The sequence below is a fragment of the Leptonychotes weddellii genome, chromosome 8 (assembly GCF_054177405.1).
Source record: "Leptonychotes weddellii isolate Sample4059 chromosome 8, ASM5417740v2, whole genome shotgun sequence".
Taxonomy (NCBI): Eukaryota; Metazoa; Chordata; class Mammalia; order Carnivora; family Phocidae; genus Leptonychotes; species Leptonychotes weddellii.
In genome coordinates, this window is record NC_138376.1 from 22,937,723 (window position 1) to 22,958,492 (window position 20,770).

General features: G+C 52.5%; 2 protein-coding genes across 3 annotated transcripts; one reads left to right on the forward strand and one right to left on the reverse strand.

The window, feature by feature from the left end:
* Positions 1–182: 182 nt before the first annotated feature.
* Positions 183–4,249, forward strand: TCF19 (transcription factor 19). Its single transcript, XM_006738483.3, has 4 exons — positions 183–345; positions 756–1,367; positions 2,628–3,186; positions 3,469–4,249. The coding sequence occupies exons 2-4, from the start codon at positions 1,130–1,132 to the stop codon at positions 3,707–3,709; spliced, it is 1,038 nt and encodes a 345-aa protein (XP_006738546.1). The 5' UTR covers positions 183–345; positions 756–1,129; the 3' UTR covers positions 3,710–4,249.
* A 1,228-nt stretch (positions 4,250–5,477) lies between these two features.
* Positions 5,478–14,999, reverse strand: POU5F1 (POU class 5 homeobox 1). 2 transcript variants are annotated; one of them, XM_006738482.3, is made up of 5 exons: positions 10,094–14,999; positions 7,121–7,241; positions 6,663–6,793; positions 6,179–6,337; positions 5,478–5,995 (listed from the first exon to the last, which is right to left on the reverse strand). In XM_006738482.3, the coding sequence occupies exons 1-5, from the start codon at positions 10,496–10,498 to the stop codon at positions 5,729–5,731; spliced, it is 1,083 nt and encodes a 360-aa protein (XP_006738545.1). In that variant the 5' UTR covers positions 10,499–14,999; the 3' UTR covers positions 5,478–5,728. The 2 variants fall into 2 exon arrangements, with proteins under 2 accessions (XP_006738545.1, XP_081683975.1); XM_081827849.1 differs by lacking the exon at positions 10,094–14,999 and adding an exon at positions 9,238–9,381.
* Positions 15,000–20,770: the final 5,771 nt, after the last annotated feature.

A 20,770-nucleotide genomic window follows, 5' to 3' on the forward strand; every position in this document is an offset into this window, starting at 1 on the left:
CCTCCCAACTCCGGGAACCCGGGAAAACTTGTGAACTAATCAGAAAAAGCGGAAGGCGGGAGGTCGGAGACACTCCCAGAGCGCCGCCCAATAGAGCGGAGGGGAATAAATGAGCTGGCCAATCAGGAGTGGCACGGAGGGCGGGCTGGCTCTGCGCGGAGTTCGGACCCGGGAATTCCGAAGGCGGGGCGGGCGCTGCCCGCGCGCGGAGACCGCGCCCCTCTCGATCCCAGCTTCCTCGCTGTCAAACAGCCGCGGTAGCGCCAGCTCGGGCCGGAGGGGTCCGGCGGCCACCGCACACTCTAGCACTGCCTGGAGAGGAGACTACTTGGAGACTGCACCGCGGTAGATCGGAAACGGGGCTCGCAGGGAGGGGAAAGGCTGGGTTTGCCTTGCATGATCTTGGGGAGCTCTTTCCCCCGTTTTTGTCCCACCCGGAGAAGCTGGAAAGTCAGGGTTTAGATCTGCTTTGTCGGAGAACGTAGGGACCATTTTCACTGCCTTTTGGGGGATGACAGTGGATTCCCTTCCCACTGGGGTTAAAGATAACTAGTTATGAGTGAGGGATTGGCCCAAAGGGCGAGGCGTGAGCGAGCAGGAGGGTTACTCTATTTGGATAAGCGAGTCTGACAGGAAGCTTTTCTCCAAATTACACTGAGGTGACAAGTTAGTATTGTACAGAAGCAGGAATCCCTCTACACACATCTAGTTTGCATTTCCCTGGAAGCTGCCTAATATATTGTTGCCTTGCACAGATTGAGTCTCCCTGAATACTTTGTGGCCTGAGGATCCGGTTCAACTCAAGTGCCATAGGACGTGTTCGATTTTGCACTTCACTGGGACCTTCCCTGATTTTTTCAGTTGCAAAGCTGCTTGACAGTTTTGTTTGCAGCGCATGCCTAGGCTCCTTGCACTCTGAATTTGCACTACTCAGGCCTGGGTTCTCATCTGAGCTTTGCCACTGAACCCTGGTGAAAACTCAGGCCTGTGCTCAAAGTTGAAATTGCACAAAGCACAGCTCAAATTTGCATCAGACAGAAAGTGAACTCAGGCCAGCGTGCATGGCTCAGGTGTGGGAAAGGTGATGGACTCCTGAAGTGGAAGAGGTGGTGCAGAGGGGGCACCACCCATGCTGCCCTGCTTCCAGCTGCTGCGCATAGGGGGAGGCAGGGGTGGTGACCTCTACACCTTCCACCCCCCTAGCGGGGCTGGCTGCACCTACCGCTTGGGCCGTAGGGCCGACCTATGTGATGTGGCTCTGCAGCCCCAGCGGGAGCCTGGCTTCATCTCTGGAGTCCATGCGGAGCTGCACGCTGAGCGCCGGGGTGATGACTGGAGGGTCAGCCTGGAGGACCATAGCAGCCAAGGTGAGCAGTGAGCAAGGAGGCCTTGCGCCTGGGCAGTTGCAGTTCTGGGCTGGAATGAATTAAGGGGCTCCACAGGGACCCTGCCTGCCTCCCAAACTCCCTGTCAGGTTGGATGGACAGTTGTAGTCCAGACCTGCATCTTCCCACTAAAGGTGTGCAGTGTCAGAAGCTCTCTGTGGGGCTGACCCCTGATGGTCCCTGCCTAGCTGGAACCACCTAAACAGGGGCTGGGAGGTCGATCCAGCGCCTGGGCCATCATCAGGGAAGCATCACAGTGGGGATATTCTGGAGCCATTGGGGGCCAAGCTCAGATGACTCAGTTTCCAAATTTGCTGATGCACCTTGTTCTTGTTTGAAGGCAGTTATGATATGTTGGATTATGGGTGGTGTTTTTTTTTTATTTGAGAAAGAGAGTGAGTGAGAGAGAGAAGGAGCAGGGGGAGGAGAAGGGAGAGGGAGAAGCAGACTCCCCGCTGAGCAGGAAGCCTGATGTGGGCTGGATCCCAGAACTCTGGGATCATGACCTAAGCCCAAGGCAGACGCTTAACTGACTGAGCCACCGAGGTGCCCCTTGGATTATGTTTTAATGATCAGGGCATATGTCTTACTCCCTGACTTGCAGGCATTTGCAGTCAACCTCAGAAGGCCTGGGTTTGCCACTGTCCCCAGGTGAAACCTCAGGCCTGTCCCTTCACCTCTCTGGGTCTCAGTTTCCTCATAGGTAAAATATAAGGCTTTGTAAAGTTTGTTTTGGGAACGTTGTGGAGATTAGATAATTATAGTAGCCAACATTCGTTTAGTGCTTACTGACTGAGCCAGGTACTGTTTTAAGTGCATTGAAGGTAGCTGAGCACTAATATCATTCCCATTTTATAGACTAGGCAAATGAGGCACAAGGTTAACTTGTCCAGGTAACATAGCTGGTAAGCCAAGATCTCAACCCAGATAGTCTAAGGTATGCCAATAACTGTTTCTGCACTGGAGCTGAGTGTGTCTGAGAATGGGACCTCAGCAGTGAGGGAAGGAGTCCATTCCTCCGTGTGCCCTGTGGGAGGGCATAAAAAATAAACTTGTTCCCAAATCACAAGGAGCTTAATATCTGATATCACCTGCTCAGGGACTTCAGAGTGAGAATTTGATGACAGGTGTCATGTTCTCATGTTCCCTAGAAAATCAGAGGAGGCCAGATTTCTTCACTCCTGACTGGTCATTTCTGTTTTTGTCATTCTCTGTATCTGTCTGGTGCCCTGCCATCAACAGGGACTCTGGTCAATAATGTCCGACTCCCAAGGGGTCACAGGCTGGAGTTGAGTGATGGGGACCTTGTGACTTTTGGCCCTGAAGGGCCCCCAGGAACCAGCCCTTCGGAGTTCTACTTCATGTTTCAGCAAGTCCGAGTCAAACCTCAAGATTTTGCGGCCATTACCATCCCGAGGTCTAGTGGTGAAGAGGGAACCAGGGCTGGCTTCCGGCCTATGCTCCCCCCGCAGGGGGCCCCACAGCGCCCCCTCAGCACCCTTTCCCCTGCCCCGAAAGCCACATTGATCCTCAATTCCATCGGTAGTCTCAGCAAGCTCAGACCTCTGCCCCTCACCTTCTCCAGGAGTGGGGGTGAGCCACAGAGCCTGCCTGTTCCCACTCCTCCTAGGGAGGTGGGGACCACCCCTTCTGCCCCACCCCCAAGAAATCGGAGGAAATCGGCTCACCGAGTGTTGGCAGAGCTGGATGATGAGGGCGAGACTCCTGAGGGCCCCCCACCAGTCTTTATGGAGCCCAGGAAGAAACTCCGTGTAGAGACAACCCCACGGACACCTGGTGGGTAAGTGGAGAGATCTTTCTCAATTTTGAACTCCTTTTTGATTCCTTTTTAGAGCCCCAGGCTGGGAGGTGGCCCTCTGCTCTGGGGATAGGAATGGGAATGGGACTGGGAAGTGGACAGAGCTGGAACAGATGTTGGATTGGCAAAACCTGGGTTAGTTCTACTTTTGTGTTTCACCACTAGTCTAGTGAGTCTATCGAGGTTCACTCTAAGATTATCCAGGGCAAAGTTCTAGGCTTCTTCAGGTTTCCAGTGACCTGGTTTTTGTGTCACTTTCTTCAGAAATCGACGTGGACGTCCTCGGAAGCACCCAGTGAGCACTCCCAGGGCTCCCCCTGCAGTTGGGAGTGGGGAGCCCTGTGCAGCCCCTTGTTGCTACCTACCCGAAGAAGAAACAGTTGCCTGGGTTCAGTGTGATGGTTGTGACGTCTGGTTCCATGTGGCCTGTGTTGGCTATAGTATCCAGGATGCCAGGGAGGCTGACTTCCAGTGCCCAGGGTGTCGTGTAGGCATCCAGACCTAAGGCCCACCACCAGGGCACCAGAAGACAGAGCTGGCATCTCCAGGCCACAGGTGGACACGGTGGGGCACCAATGGACCTCCTAAGAAATGCCCCCTTCTTCCCTTGCCTCCCCGGGGGGGGAATGACTACAGGGGAAGTGTCCACTGCTATGGATATGGACTCAAGGCCTGAAGCAGGCGCTCATGGCCAAGGTGACAGAAGAGATGGTTTCCTGCCAAAGATACTGCTGCCTCTGGGAAGTTGCCAGCAAGCTGGAAATTCCATTACAAGCTGTAGTTCCTTGTCATAGGCACTAGAATGTCTGTGGTCAGAGCACCCATCAACTGCAGAGGCCGTGCCTGGGCGGATAGAAGCCTCAGTCTAGGAACAAACAAGTGCTTAATGATCTTGGATGGCATCACTAAGGCATTCTGGGAAAACCTAAGGCACGGCCTCAAAACTTTTACATTGTGGCTAAACCACTGCCACTGGCCGTGATCATGACCTGGCTTTTTAGAGCTTTGCTTCTATTTCCAAATAAAGAACAAGCAGCTTCATTCACTCCTAGATATTTATTCTTTTTCCAGGCCTGGTACTCCTTGCTTTCCTGTTCTTGAGAATGGTTATGGTCTGGAAAGCTTAATTGACTCTTAGGGGAAGAGACGAGCAAAGCACAGAGGAGTATGAACCTGCTCACTTGATACAGAATGGGCTGGAGGTGGGAGACTGGAGAAAAAGTAATTAAGGTTCCTAGTTTAAAGGAAAAACAGATCCACGGCCATTAAAATAAAGTAGATGGAGTTTGGTTAAGTTCATGAGGATGGCGGAACCTTTGGAAAAGGTACTACCAGGGGAAAAGAGAAAACCTGGTACACCAGCTAGAGCAGATGCTCACCTGGTCTAGTGTGGACCAGCCTTGTACAGTACACGGATTCTCTTCTGTGAGCCTTACACCAAGCCGACAGTGTCAAAACGGTGTTTCTGTAGCTCTTATTAGGAAAGCCTTATCCTGACCTATTGCAATCTTTAGGTCCATTGCCTTCTATCCCTACTTGACTTACCGACCCAAGTGCCCTCCCCATCAAGGACAAGGGCCCCGATTAAGTAATAGCAGAACCAGGACAAAAAACATGGGTGTTTGTTGAGTCACTCATGGGCAAGGTAGGCCAAACCCTTAAGTGGAAACCAAATGGACTTTGGTATCAACAAAGCACAAGATGGAGTTTCTAAGTTGGGACAATATGCAGAAGCAAAGCATCTAAAGATGATTCCTTAGTATAAAGCCATTAAGGACACTTCCAGAGTTGAGTGGGGAAAGCAAAAAGTCCGCTCCTAATAGGGAATGGACTATAAAAATCAGGCATTCCAGGGGCGCCTGGGTGGCTCACTCAGTTGAGTGACTCTTGATTTCAGCTCAGGTTGTGATCTCAGGGTCCTGGGAGGGAGCCATGCCTGGAGTCTGCTGCTCTTTCTCTGCCCACCCCACCCCCCCGCTCATATTCTCTCTCTTAAATAACATCTTTAAAAAATAAAATAAAAATAAGGCATTCCACTTAAATTTCCCCAGGATTCTAAGTCCTAGGCTCCGAGGAACTAGCTCACACCTATAGGGGTCTTCTACAAATCAGTGGGTTCCAATACCGGCTCTCCCTCTGACATCATATGACTGAGCAGTTTAAATGGCACCTTGGTTTCAGGGTCACTGGGTTCTAAGAGCTATTAATATCTAACTATTGGGTATCCCCATCCCCTCTTCAGTAACCAAAGGAGGACAAACCAAAGACAAAAGTTATCTACCTACTGTGTCCCAGGCTTCTTTATTTAAGAAAGTGATGTGGGGATTAAAAACAAGAGCATCCTTGAACTTCACCTTCCCTCCAACCAGTCCCCCCAAACTTCCTGCCCCCACACCCTTTGTGTTCCCAAATCCTTTCTTAGTGAATGAAGAACTTAATCCCAAAGCCCTGGTACAAACCCCAGGTTCTCTTTCCCTTGCTCTCCCCCTTCCTCGGGCCCCCACTCCTGGGAAGGGCCGGCATCTCAGTTTGAATGCATGGGAGAGCCCAGAGTGGTGACAGACACAGAGGGAAAGCCTTCACCCTCAGGGAAAGGGACTGAGGAGTACAGCGTGGTGAAGTGAGGGCCCCCATAGCCTGGGGTACCAAAATGGGGCCCTGGTGCCAGAGGAAAGGACACTGGTGCCCCTGAGAAAGGGGCCCCAGCAGCCTCAAAATCCTCTCGTTGTGAATAGTCACTGCTTGATCGTTTGCCCTTCTGCCGACGATTGCAGAACCACACTCGGACCACCTGGGATGGAAGACACAACGTAGAGTGACACTCAATCCTAAGCTCCGGGAAGCGGGGCTGGCTTTGCTTAGTCATTTGGCCCAAAGCTGACAGATCTAGAGCGGTTGGAGGGCAAGAGGCAGAGCCAGCGAAAGGGCGGCGGTGACCGGGAAGGAGGGGGGCACACAGGGACGGGGCACTCACGTCCTTCTCAAGGCCGAGCTGCTGGGCAATGTGGCTGATCTGCTGCAGGGTGGGCTTCGGGCACTGCAGGAACATGTTCTCCAGGTTGCCCCTCACGCGGTTCTCGATACTCGTTCGCTTTCTCTTTCGGGCCTGCACGAGGGTCTCTGCTTTGCATATCTGGCGAGGCAAGAAGGGAGGGAGTGGCAAGGGAGGAAAATGGAATGGCAGGCTTTGAACGTGCTGAGCACCACGAGGGTAGTGACTCAAGAGCAAATTGCTAAGGGGGCACTGCTGGAGGGGTCGCCAGCACCAGATGGTGTGAGAAGGAATCCTGGAAGGGTGGGTCTAGACAGGCGGTTCTGGAGAATCCTGAGGAATTCTACTCCATCCCATTGAGGTTAAGATTACGGCCCCCATGAAGGAGAGCAGCAAACCAGGGAAGGAAGCATCGACAACTGGGCTAAGACTCGGCAGATCCCTGAGCCTCCCTCCCCACCCTCACCTCCTGTAGATTTTCGTTGTTGTCAGCTTCCTCCACCCACTTTTGCAGCAGGGGCCGCAGCTTACACATGTTCTTGAAACTGAGCTGCAGAGCCTCAAAACGGCAGATGGTCGTTTGGCTGAACACCTTCCCTGCGGAGGCCAGGTGCAAGAGAAGCAAGGTGAGGCAGAAGGCAATACCTTCATGACCCCAAGACCCAGGGCCTCCTCATTGTTTCCTGCCTTTCCAAGATCCCACACCGGGATCCCACTTCCTCCCAGAGGGAACTCAAGGTCCAAGTATGTTTTCCCCCTCCCTCTCTACCCTCTTTCATATGGGGGAGGAGGGTGAAGCCTGCCCCTGAAACACCCTTTCCTTGCTCCCCTGGTGGGAAGAAAAGCCCCAAGTCCAGGCATGTTCTTCCAGGGGAGATGTGGTCCCTGTGTTCAGTGGGGCAGGACATGGTGAGGGAGACCCACCAAAGAGAACCCCCAGGGTGAGCCCCACATCGGCCTGAGTATATCCCAGGGTGATCCTCTTCTGCTTAAGGAGCTTGGCAAATTGTTCCAGGTCTTTCTGCAGAGCTTTGATGTCTTGGGACTGCAGTCAAAAAGGCAGAGGACATGTAAGAACACAAACGCATCAGCTGTCAACCCCCCTTCCCATCTGGGCCCCAAGGAATGGTCTGTGGGAGTATCTGCACCCAGACTGCCCACCAAACATGGAGTAATAACCTATCTACCAAAGTCATTCACCCCAGAAAACACATCCAGCAGATGCAGAGCACCATGCATGCACAGACAGAAAGGCAGGCCCTGCCTCCACGAGAATGAACACCTGTCAGCTTATGAAGGGAGCTGCTGCCTCTTCGCTCATTAATATAAAAGATTTCTGACTCAAATATTACCCCAATTTGAGGCAGTTTTGAGACTAGAAAAGTAAACGGCACCATGTCTCTAATTCTCATTTCCATATACTCTCCCCCAGTTTGCTTCCAGGGGATGACATGGCATGTATACGCAAACACACTACAAAATACATGTCCAAAAAGTGAAGGGTATAGTTGGTGCTCATTTTTAAAACTGGGTTATTCCTTATTTTTACTGTATCTTTTTGCAACATATAGGCATTCTCCTTGATTAATTTAACAGATGTATTGCCCTTTCTATAAGCCAGCGGCTATGCAAACTGGACAGAAAGCCCTGGCTTCAGGGGGCTTCCATTCTAACAGGGAGAGACAATTATCCAGTACATTACTATGTTAGAAGCACTATGGACAAAAGCGAAGCAGGGTGGAGGACTACAGAGTACAGCAGTGTAGGAGATGATGGGGATGGGGAGAGTTTTAAGTAAGATAGAGAAAGTGATGCTTGAGCAAAGGGAAAGAGCCAAGTGGAAAGGCCCCACGGTGGGTGGAGCAGGGTGAAAGACTGAGGAGGCAAGGGATGAAGTGAGGAGCTCACTAAGTCAGGGGGCGCAGGGCAGATTTTGTGGATGCTGCAGTGCATGAGACGGGAAGCTGCTGGATGGATGTGTGGAGTAAAATGATCCGATTTTAAAATGTTCACTCCAGGGACGCCTGGGTGGCCCAGTCGTTAAGTGTCTGCCTTTGGCTCAGGTCATGATCCCAGGGTCCTGGGATCGAGCCCCGCAACGGGCTCCCGGCTCAGCAGGAAGCCTGCTTCTCCCTCTCCCACTCCCCCTGCTTGTGTTCCCTCTCTCACTGTGTCTCTGTCAAATAAATAAAATCTTTAAAAAAAAAAATGTTCACTCCAGTTGACGTGTTTACAACAGACTAAGGAGGCAACTGCAGTGCGCCCACCCCACCCCCAACAGACGGGGCGGCTGGCACCAGGGCGGTAGTGATTGCTTCAGGGTGTATTTCCAAGACCAAGATAGCTGGGTTTCCAAAAGGTGGGATGTAGAATGTGAAAGCAATGAGGATGACTGGCTGGGGCCTTGAGGGACTGGGTGATGGTCGGGGTGGAGCAGTTCATGAGCCATCCCAGCAGGAGACAGAAAATGTGGTAGTCCTGTCTACAAGGGTAGATGAGAGGAAGGGAGGAAGGAAAGGTAGACAGAACAGAGGGTGATGGACTTAGCCCTGGGGCACTCCCATGAGGGCGGGTGGCCAAAGGGACCAGAAGAGCAGCTAAACCTATGTGCAGTCCTGGAAGCTTTGAGGGAAGGATTCCAAGGATGGTCGATCACACCAAATTCAATAGGCCAACTTCAGCTCAGTCAAGGCTTCAGAGCGCTAAATGTCCTCCGCTCCCCATCATGGCTTGTCCAAATCCTACTTACGGGATTTGAAATAAGGTAACACCGGCTCAGATCCTAACTTCATCATTTGGTAGTTAGGACCCGTGAAATAGGCTGGTAATACCTCCCTGGGAGATTTTGTGCCGGTTAATGAGATAATGATGTAGGCACTGAGCACACAGCCAGGCACTTAGGAAATGGACCACAATTGGCAGCCATTATCATTCAAGGCTCAGTCACCTCCTACAAAGTCTAGGGCCACTGGGTCGGCTGAAGCGCTCGCACCTCCTTCTGTGAGGTCTAAGGGCTTAGTACTTGATCTCTAATTGCTTACACTTGTCTTTGGAGGACAGGAAGACACATCCTTAAGAGTCCTTTGGCAGGGCTGAACGCATAAGTCTTTCAGTGCCTCAGCAGACCCTATGTTTGGGGAATGGCCTGGAGAGGAGTTCTTCCACCACTTGGTTTTTGTCTTGTCCACAACTTACGGAATTAAGGCTGAAATCGGTTAAGTTCTCTACAAGTGGGGGCCAGGGTGTGCACTTTGCATAATGGTGACTCACTAGCCCCGAGGCAGAGGTCAAGGGAAGACAAGCCCTAAACTTGACGGGAGGTAAACCCAACCCCACATGTCCGCACACACAGCCCAAACAGGAGCTTCTATCAGAAATCAGTCCCACCCTAGACTTTCAGGAACAATAACCCTGGGATAAGCACTGTTTTTACCCTCAGGCCACACTCAACCCTAAGGCCAAGATCCTGAACCTGGTGGTAAGGATCAAATTTTCAAGAAGGGCTAAGGGTGGGAGAAGGGGCTCAAACCCCAAGCTGGGTCTAGTGCTGGTCTGGTAATAAGTGAGTGATTGGACCCTGCTCAGGCCAGGCCTAAAAGTGGAAAGCAGCTACTTGACAAGGGCCAGGCGGGAAGAAGGCCAGTCTGAGGCAGCTTCCGACTCCCCCAGGGCTACCCCAGCCCTCATCTGCCCCTTCTCTCTGAATTCTGGCTTCTGGTTCCCACCTTGCCCGTGCTCTCAAGCCACACAGCCCTCTCTGCCCCGGGCGCCGCCCCAGCCTGCTCCCCTCTTGCGTTCCAGGCCTAGGCAGCTGTAGGCGACCACCTCCCCCTCCCGTGGCCGCCCCCTGCCCAGCCCGGCCACCTCCCCCCGCCAGCCCCGTTTCAGCTCACTCGCCTCCTCTGGGTTTTGCTCCAGCTTCTCCTTGTCCGGCTTCACAGCCGCAGGTGGGGCAGCGCAGGGCTCAGGGGAGGCCCCCTCGGAGTTGCTCTCCACCCCGGCTCCCCGCTCGCCCTCCGGCTGAGAGGTCTCCAGGCCGCCTTGGGGCACTAGCCCCACTCCAACCTGAGGTCCACAGTAGGCCATCCCTCCGCAGAAGTCGTATGGCGGGGGGCACGGGGGAATCCCCCACACCTCCGCGCCCGGCCCAACCCCCGACCCGATTCCCGACCCGCCGGGAGGGCCTGGGAAGCTCAGCCAGGTCCGAGGGTCAACCCAGCCGGGCTCCGGCCCTCCCGGCCCATCGCCTCCACCGCCCGGCGGGGGCGAGAAGGCCAAGTCGGAAGACAGGTGTCCCGCCATGGGGAACGGAGGCGCCCCAAGCCGGGGGCCTGGAAAAATGAGGGCTCTCCAAAGAACTGCTCAACACCTCTCTCCCTCCCCAATCCCACCCACTAGCCTTGACCTCTGGCCCCGCCCCCTGGATGGGTGGAGGAGAGGGCGGTCGGGGTGGGAGAAACTGAGGCGAAGGGTGTTTGCCTGATGGTGGCGGTGGTCCGTCGCAAGGGCGGAAAGCCGGGGACCTCCAACTGGGTGCCTCTCCAGGCCCTGGACTCTTGATGCAGGCCCGCCATTCGGACCTTCACTTCCAACTCCCAATGGGCTGCCCACCCTTCTCTGGGGCTCTGCACACCTTAGAACTGTCTGGGGCCGCTTGGACACCTCCTCCCCCATGTTCAGGAGCCCAGGTGCTTGACCCCTTTCCAAAGACCCTGGGCCCATCTCCTGACTGGGGCCTCACCATCCTCTCAGCCCCTGAAACATTTCTGAGTGTGCATGTTCCCGGACTGCTGTAGCCACCCCTCAATTCCTTAACAGCCACCCTCTGCTGTCCTCCCTCATTCCCAATCCTTTTCCCCACTCCCCCACTGGGACTTTGGCATTCCCATCCCAATTACTGGCAGGTTCAGTTACCCCAAAGCCACAGATGCCCTGTGCCCATCAGCCCAGCCGGCCGACTTCCACCCCATCTCCAAGGGCTGACTGCCAGACAAGGCCTCTCTTCCAGGCCTCAAGTCTTCTGCTCCAGAGCCCCTTACCTACCAGACCCAGGGTCTGACCTCCCCTTCCCCTTCTAAGGGCCAGACTCTGGACTGACTGGGCCCGCGTTCTCTAACCTTTGTCTGGCCGGAGGGATCAGACACATCTACCCCACAGGCCCCCCACTGGGAGACCCCCACCTCAGCTTCCTTGTCCCCCATCAGCGACCCGAACATCTAGCCCCATCGTTGGCTGTTCCTCCCCAGCCCAGGCCTCCAGCCCTAGGCCCTGGGTGGAGAAAGCCAAAGCAGAGAGATGGGCAGAAAAACGTATCTGACTTCAGGTTCAAAGAAGCTGGGAAGGGACTGGGGGAAGGGGGCAGGACAATGGCCTTGGCTGGACAATCCCAGTCCCCAGAGGGGGCAGCTCTAACCCTAAACAAGTGCTCAACCCTTGAATGGGCCTGGATGGCTCCCCTGGGGACTGCTTCCTGCCCCCCAACCCCCAGCCCCAAACCCCCACACAGAATCCCTCTCAGAGCAGCTAAAAGAACTCCAGCAACACCATCCCCCCCCAATCCCCTCAAAGCCTGAGCCTCAGACAGGGCCCCCCACTGGGACCTAGGTATCCCGCTCCCCTTCCTCTGGAAGACTGGGGCGTCCAGCCTTGTCAACCACCCCTCCCCCAGACCCCCAGGCCAAGGGATGCACTTTGTTTAGTGGGGCTGGTGGAAAGATGCAGAAGAGGTGGAGAGCGATTTGGGGAGGGGGTGCAGGAAGCCTGTCCTAAGCTCTCCCCCACCAGGGTCTATTTTTCTAGGCTTCCCTGACTGTCCACACTGTTGGCCTAGTACTTGATTCTGTTTGCAAGAGAATAGCCCTCAGAGATCCTGTCTATGAAGGATGATGTTTGCTCCCAAAACTTATCCTAAATGGAGGCTCTAGGGCAAATTGGGGGCTGGATCAGAGTTCTCCACAGCTGGGAAGGTCAGAATCCTGAGCCTAGGGACACTGACCTCTGCCTACTTGAAGGCAGCTCTTCAGCTCGGCCCTGTCTGCGGTTGTTTGCTGGGGTCAGTGGCTCAGTGTCTGGTTTCTGAGGGGCTGGGTGTCCTGGTGGGGGCCCTCCTGACTGTGGCCTGCTGTCTTTACCTTGGTATCAGTGAGTTTTTTGAGCCTGGTTTTTTTTTTTTCTTCTGAGTCTGTATAACACAGCCCCGTTCATGTGCCCATCTGTATGAACTTTTTGGACAGCTAACCGTACACATGCATGTCCACACTTCACAGAGGACTGCCGAAAGATCCACGGGGCAGTGGGGCGGGAACTGCATTCACCTCTAAGCCACTAACTGCCCAAAAGGCAGATAGATTAAGAGGCCTGGTGGGGGTGGAGAGATGTGCTTTAGAACAGGAGGGGGCCCCTCCCCCGCCATCTCCCCCACCCCCAGGACAGAGCCATCACGGCACCTTTGTCATGCATCTATCTGCTGTCTGCCAAGAAGACAGCCTCCTAGAGGAGGGGGAGGGGGAGCGGCAGGCCCAGGACTTGGCTGAAATCCCCCACACCAGTGCTTCTCAGCTTGCCACGCTCTACGTTCCCAGAAACCTCTCTCCCCATGCCAGTCCCGAGAGCCCCTGCTGCCCATCTTCCCAGCGACTCCTCAAACACCTTCCCATTTCCCCACTAACACCACCCTCTTATTTTTTAGATTACAATTTGCAGTTGCTGTAGGTGGTGTTTCTGGTCTGGGCAAGAGGCCCATTTCCACAGAGAGAACCAGAAGAGGGGCGGGTGCTAGGATCCCTGGTTGGCTTGTGGTGGGACCCCCGCGCTAGGTCAGCCCCGTGCTTACCTGGAGTCCGACCCAGAACCTTAATGACAAGTGAAGTTTGGAGCCCAAGCCAGCCCCTCCTGGGGTTCTCAGGGCTGACCCAGGCTGAGACAAGCTCCCCTCCTCACCCCCACCCTCCTGTTGAGCCTGAAGTCTAGGGGGCTGTCTGCAGGGCAGCCCAAGGTTGTTGGCCTTGAGGAGACTAGAAGTGAGGTTGAGTCACCAGACCTGGCTCGACTTTCCTGGGTCTTATAGACTCACTGAAAAACTTCAAGTCCCAAAGCCAATTTAGAACTGGGCTCACAAACTCTCCACATACACGTTTACTGTAGTGCAATGTCAAGGCCCCTCATAGAGACAGATGGGAATATCTGGTTGCCGGGCATTGCCAGGAGACCGAGGGAGGGCAGGTGAGGGCCGGCACTCCCCAGGTGTGGCTGGCTGGCGTGGCTGCAGAGGGGTCAGGCCGTCCATCCCCTCGCTGGGGCATCGGGGTGTCGTTTGGTTGGGAAAACCAGCGGAAAGGGCTCAGATGGAGACCCGGGGAGATGCTCTACACCACTTATTTTGATTTCTGGGTTCTATTGATCTATAAGCAGAAGAAAGCAAGGAGGGCTGAGGAGAGAAGGGTTCAGGCTTTGCCTCCTCTGGGAGATTTTCTCAATCTCAACATACACATGTTCCACTGCTCCCTGTAAGCCACCAACTCCGCTTCTCACAGCGATCAAGCCTCCCATCTCTCCCCCCAGATCTGCAAACTGAAGTCTTCCTTTGCCCAGTCCAGACACTCTGACTCAGAGGAGCCAGCTCTCCGGTTGTAGTCTGCGGGGAAAGTGGAAGGGTTCGGGAGCAGTAGTCGGGAGTAAACTAAATGTCTGTAGAGCAGGATCCTTGGCCCTGCTCTGACTCCCCAGCCAATGGCCCCTCCCCCATCTGTGCCTCAGTTTCCTCACCTAACAAGGAGGAATTGGACTAAAAGAGCTCTACCTTTCCTTCCAGCCCCAACATAAAATTGCTGCCCCACTCCCATACATCCTTCTATCTACCTGGGTCACGTCCTTGCCATGGGAATATAGATTTCTCTCTGCACACTTGTGAAGAGAAACTGGGGTTGGAGGGATGAGGGAGGAACTCAGTGAGAGGCTGGCACATGCCTTTCTGCCACACCCCTCCCCCCCCCCAGCAGCCCTCCTGGAAGATCCCAGGTATTCCCACCAAGTCTCATCAAGTCACGTATGAGGATTTTGAGAGGCCAGTTTGGACTTTGTTTTCAGGGCTTGGGAAGTTACAAGAAACACGCTTCAGGAGCTAAAACTCATCATGGAAAACAGAGCTGAGGTGTATGTGTACGTGCATGTGTGTATACTGGGAGGGAGACACCCAGGCCAAAAGCTAGAGAGGAAACACAAATCCGAACCTACTCCCTCCTCTTTTCCTATTCCTTCAGTTGCTCTCTTTATTTTTTATTTTTTTTTAAAGATTTTATTTATTTATTTGACAGACAGAGAGAGAGACAGCGAGAGAGGGAACACAAGCAGGGGAGTTGGAGAGGGAGAAGCAGACTCCCCGCTGAGCAGGGAGCCGGATGTGGGACTTGATCCCAGGACCCTGGGATCATGATCTGAGGCGAAGACAGACGCTTAACGACTGAGCCACCCAGGCACCCCAGTTGCTCTCTTTAAATCCCTGCCTCAGCATCCTAGAGAGAGGGATGCCAGAAGATCACTCCCAGCTCTACAATTCTGAGCGTCCCTGCTGTCCTGCCCTTCTTCCAGAGAAAGGTGTACTGCAGCGCCCACAATGATCACCGTGGAAGGCAGGAGCCCACAGAAGATCCAGACTGTGTGTATGTTGGAGGGGTGCTTAGAACAAGGAGGTTCTGGGGCGCCTGGGTGTCTCAGTCATTAAGCGTCTGCCTTCGGCTCAGGTCATGATCCCAGGGTCCTGGGATCGAGTCCCACATCGGGCTCCCTGCTCAGCGGGAGGCCTGCTTCTCCCTCTCCCACTCCCCCTGCTTATATTCCTGCTCTCGCTGTCTCTCTCTGTCAAATAAATAAATAAAATCTTTAAAAAAAAAAAGAACAAGGAGGTTCTGAAAGGTGAGGGCATGTGGGCCCCTGACAGACCAGCTGGACTCCCCCCTCTTCCACCTTTCCCTGGGCCACCCTGGCTGCTCATCTGAGGTCCTGCCGAGACCCCCCAGCATTGGCCTGGTACTCCCCAAGACAGGGGGGCCTCTGCTCCTGTCAAAGGGCATCTCAGTGGACTGCTGGCTGCAACCAGTCCCATCCCCTGGGGATCAGGTGGCTTGAGGTTCCCGGGATTCAGGGTTCAGAGGTGGCCTGTCCCTCAGCCAGGTTAGCTGGAATACTACTGAAGGACAGAAGCCAAGGGCCCCACATGTTGGGATGGGCTACCTTCCAGGGGTTTTATGGAGAGTCACACACACTAGTGGGACAGGGAGGAGCTGTGGCAAAGGAGACCAAAAGACCTGGACCAGGGAACTTGCTGCCCCTGGTCTTGCCCAACTGTCATGCATCCATACCAGGTCATGCCCTATCCTGAGTGCTTGTAGGTGCTAAGCCCTGCATCAGAACTTGAAGAGCAAGTGGAGAAAGGGTTCACCAAGTACAAACGAGAGAAGGCAAGCAAAATGGCTAGGCCGCTCAGCAATGGAACTATGCTCACAAAGGGCACAGGTAATCTGATGGAAGTAATGAAGTCATGGTTGGCTGAGAGGCCTGCTCTCCCTGTCTTCCCCCTCCCCCTCTTCCCCTGACACTGATCAGTCCACACCTATCACTTCTATCCCAGGCCAGGGCCCCGCCCCAGCTTCCAGGTACTTCTGGAGAGAGTAGATGCAGCTCTGGGTCAGGAAGGGTTGCTCTTTTCCCTTCTCCCCACATGCAGTTCTGCTTGTTCCCCGGCTTGCTTTTGCTGGAGTGGAAGAACTCCACCGCGCTGAGGAGGAAGTCCTGGCCAGTGTTCTCAGCTGCTCTAGTTCCCTAGCAACTCACAAACGACCATTGTCTAGAGGATGTGTGACTCTGAAATGCCAAAGCTCCTGAACTCCAAAGTTACAGGAGAGCAAAACAGTGGCTTTTCTCCACCTCCACTCCCACCACTTCCCAAAATGCCTGGAATTCCCTTCTCCAACTGATTAACCTTCGCTCATTCTCCAAGACATAGCTTCTCCCTCATGCATGAATTGGAGATAATAATAGTCCTTACCTTACAAGTGAAGATCCAATGAGCGATGCATGCCAGTATTCATGTAAAACCCGCCAATAAGAATTCAAGAACTAGCAGCTGCTACTGTAATGTTTTATATTGGTGATGCACAATGAACAGCACTTAGTGGACCCTCAGATGTTTGCTAGATGAAAAAAAGAAAAGAAGATATAAGTTAGAAGTGTACTTCACTTTGGACCCTGACCCGTCTCCAGGGTTCCTGTAAACTACTGGTGGGGGTAGGGAGGTGACTGTCAGAAAAAGGCCAGTTAGGGGCGCCTGGGTGGCTCAGATGGTTAAGCGTCTGCCTTCAGCTCAGGTCATGATCCCAGGGTCCTGGGATCAAGCCCCACATCGAGCCCCACATCGGGCTCCTGGCTCAGCGGGGAGTCTGTTTCTTCCTCTCCCTCTGCCTCTCCCTCTGCCTCTCCCGCTGCTCATGCTCTCTCTCTCTGTATCTCTGTGTCTCAAATGAATAAATAAAAATCTTTAAAAAAAAACAGAAAGAAAGAAAGAAAAAGGCCAGTTATTTCCCAGACTTTGGATTTGAAAAAGTTGAATTTTTTTTTTTTTTCACCCGAAGAGAAGGGTTGGGAGCCCAGAGGCAATGGGGGATTCTCTAGCGCTATTCCTTGGCTGGGGTAAGGGCCGGGGTTACACTTGTGTCCTACATTTGCCAATACTCAATGCCTAATATCCAGTCTTATTGGTACCACTGGGCATTTAAGGGTTTGGAGTCAGGGATATGATCCCTCAGACGGAAGGAGGAGATAATATCAAATCTCAGTGAAGGGTACTGTATCTAGAGTGCCTGGCATATTTTTTTCAGTGCCCGAACTGATTCAATAGTTGAACGATAATGAATGCAGGGCTCCGTATCTTTAGAACTGTACTGAGTCTTCCACCACAACCGTCCCCTCCCCACCCCACCACCACCACCCCACCCTTGCCCCCCAGTCACCTTTGTTCTAGTTGTTCTGCTTCATTGTGTTCCTTGGGATGATGACAAGGTGCTGGGCTCTGACCTTCAGTCTGAGAATCAACTTCTCCCAAGCCCCAGGACCCTGGCCTGAGACCTAGAAGCCGGGGGTTCTGCCCACATGCTCTCCTTGCAGCACCATAAGAAAGGCTGGTCATCTAAGTAGCTTGGGAATTCCTAAGAGGCTTGCCCAGGGCTGAGCTGGGAAGGAGCAATGAAGTTCTATCGCAGAGAGTACATCACTGAAAAGAAATGGTGGGAAGGGTTTATCTCTCACAGGCATTGACATGGAGATGGCCCCACAAGGTTCCCGTGAAAAGGTGAGGCTTTATGACTATTTTTAGGGCACCAAAAGAGGGGATAAAGGGAATGGGGAGTGAACAGTGGGAAGGAAAACCCTTAAAAAAAAGATTGTATTTATTTATTTATTTGACAGAGAGAGCACAAGCACGGGGAGCGGCAGGCAAAGGCAGAGGGAAAAGCAGGCTTCCCGCTGAGTGGGGAGCCCAATGTGGGGCTCGATCCCAGGACCTCAGGATCATGACCTGAGCTGAAGGCAAATGCTTAACCAACTGAGCCACCCAGGCGCCCCAAGGAGTTATGCTGGAAAAACTTGTTTCTCCATGGGATCTCATCCAAGCTCATCGCTTTAAATAGTAATGACTACCAATATCTAAGTCCCAGCACTTCACATCAGTATATCCAACCACCTGTTGGCCATCTTGACCTAAAGTCCTACATTGCCTCAAACTCAACACATCTAAACTGAGTATCCTTAGCCCTCACCAAAGAACATCCTGACCCTCGTCCTATATTCCTGGTAGGTGGCATCACCATCCAATCTGCCCACTTACTCAAGTCAGAGCTGGGCTGTGGTGTGGGGAATTCCCTTGATGCCATGGGACGATGCTGGTGCAGTACCAAGAAGCTATGCCAGAGGTCACAGAATAAAAAGGCTCACAGACCAGGGCACCTGGTGGGCTGTCAGTAGAGCATGAAGTCATGAGTTCGAGGCCCACATTGGGTGTAGAGATTACTAAAAATAAAATAAACTTCAAAAAAAAAAAGGCTCACAGACCAAATCAAGATGCTTGACTCACATGGTGTATTGGATAAACGTAGAACACACAGTGAGGAGTAAGGGGAAAGAAATGGGCTACAAGTTGGCTGGGAAGGATTATACAGCCTGAATTCTAGGTTATTCGATGTGCATCTGTCCTGTCAAACTGAGGCCTCCTGAATATCAAATGCCTCAGAGGTCTCATATATTTCGGATATCATGAATATCATAAGTACCTGCTTGGCCTTCTCTCCCTTTCTTTCACTCTCTCTTTCTTTCTTTTAGATTTTATTTATTTATTTGAGAGAGAGAGCATGATCAGGGGAAGGGGCAGAAGGAGAGGGAGAAGGAGAAAAGAGGTTCCCCACTGAGCACAGAGCCTGATGCAGGGGCTTGATCCCAGGACCCCGAGATCATGACCTGAGCCGAAGGCAGATGCTTAACCAACTGAGCCACCCAGGGGCCCTGGCCTTCCCTCCCTTTCTATCTCACTTCACACAAATATATTCTAACGTGTCTCACAGATTACTAATTTACTTATCCTCATGCATCACTTCTGATAAATTCCATCCATCCCATTTGTTTTCCTGTCTTCTATAGCAGAACTGGGTGTTCCCAAACAATCAGCAAGTGTACTTTACATGGGTACTTATTCTAGATTGCTGCCTCCCTCAACACCTCCCAATTTCAAATAATTACCAAGCCTTGCCCATTTTTCTCTTCCTATTTCTTGAATCTGGACATTCTTCTCTATTCCCCTCAAACCAACCCATAGCATGGCTTGTTTGGATTGTAACCAGAGTCTTTCCAGTTGGTCTCCCTCTCTCCAGTCTTTTTTCTCCCCCCTGTCTCCAGTCTTAACCATTTAAAATGTCCTCCTGATACAATCAGTGATCTATCTGGAAACACATATCTTACTGCATACCACTCTGCGGCTCCTTCAAGGATTCCCTTTTGTCCTCAGGATGACTTCCAAGCTCCTTAACAGGCTAAACAAGGCCCCTCAAAGGCTGACTTCTCTACCCTCATCACCAACTACTCCCTGCCTTCACTGGACCATCTTGGAACAGGAATTTTTGAGCATCTCAGTAGTCCTGCTGCTGTTCCCTGTTCCAGAGTCTTCCTGAGACTGTCCACTGTCAAGGGAAGATTCATTCCTCCCTTCCGCTCCCTCTACAAGCCACATTAAACCTTACCCTGGCCTCAAACCATCTACTCTGCTGCAGCAGCCCTTTATTTTATTTTATATATTTTTAAAGATTTTATTTATTTATTTGACAGAGAGAGAGATAGCGAGAGCAGGAACACAAGCAGGGGGAGGGGGAGAGGGAGAAGCAGGCTTCCCGCGGAGCAGGGAGCCCGATGCGGGGCTCGATCCCAGGACCCTGGGATCATGACCTGAGCAGAAGGCAGACGCCTAACCACTGAGCCACCCAGGCGCCCCTGCAGCAGCCCTTTATTTCAGAGATGAGCTCTCTGACTCAGAGGTCAGTAGCTAATCCATGATATACACCCCTCCACACTCCTCCGTGGCTGTACTTCCTTAAGGGGCCATCCCTTTTCTTGTTCAAAGTTAACTCCTTGACCTCCCTTTGATCTCTTGGTTATGCCCTTCCATCCAGCAGGGAAAGACTCTCCTGATGCCCACTCTTGAGAGAGGTGGAAGGGTACAGTGCAGTGCTCCCCAAGCTTGCCAGAGCCTAAGAATCACCTGGGTTATTTGTTTTCCAGGCTTTTCCTCTCCAGAGCCTGACTCAGGAGATTTGGAGGAAGACCAAGAATCTATTTTTAACAAGCACCCCATTGATAATTCTTAGGAGATGTACTGCCTTGGACAAGGTTTTAACTCACCAAACTTTACTTTCCTTGTGTGTAAAAATGAGGAAAGAATGCCTTAGACGATTCGAGATAATACTCCCCACCCCCTCAAAAAGCACCTAGTAAAATATTTTAAAATATTTTTAATCAAACGTAGCTGCTATCATTGGCTCCTTTTTCAGAAATATCTGCCTTTTGACTTACTCTTTCTTTTCCCAAGAAGCTTCCAGAATAAATTGTCCTTCTCTACTTCCCTAGCCTCCACTTGCTTTTAGTTCACAAAATATTTTAATTGATTGATTTTTTTCTGATAAAAAAGTAACATCAACTATCTCAATATCATGAAGAAAGTAATAGGCCCTCCAACACCCTTCCTCTCAAGACAACCACTGTTGTTGGGGCGCCTGGGTGGCTCAGTCGTTAAGCGTCTGCCTTTGGCTCAGGTCATGATCCCAGGGTCCTGGGATGGAGCCCCGCATCGGGCTCCCTGCTCTGCGGGGAGCCTGCTTCTCCCTCTCCCACTCCCCCTGCTCGTGTTCCCTCTCTCGCTGTCTCTCTCTCTGTGTCAAATAAATAAATAAAAATCTTAAAAAAAAAAAAAAAGACAACCACTGTTGTCAGTTTGGTGAATGTTCTTCCAGGTTACTGTTCATGAATATAGTAACCCGCTTTTTT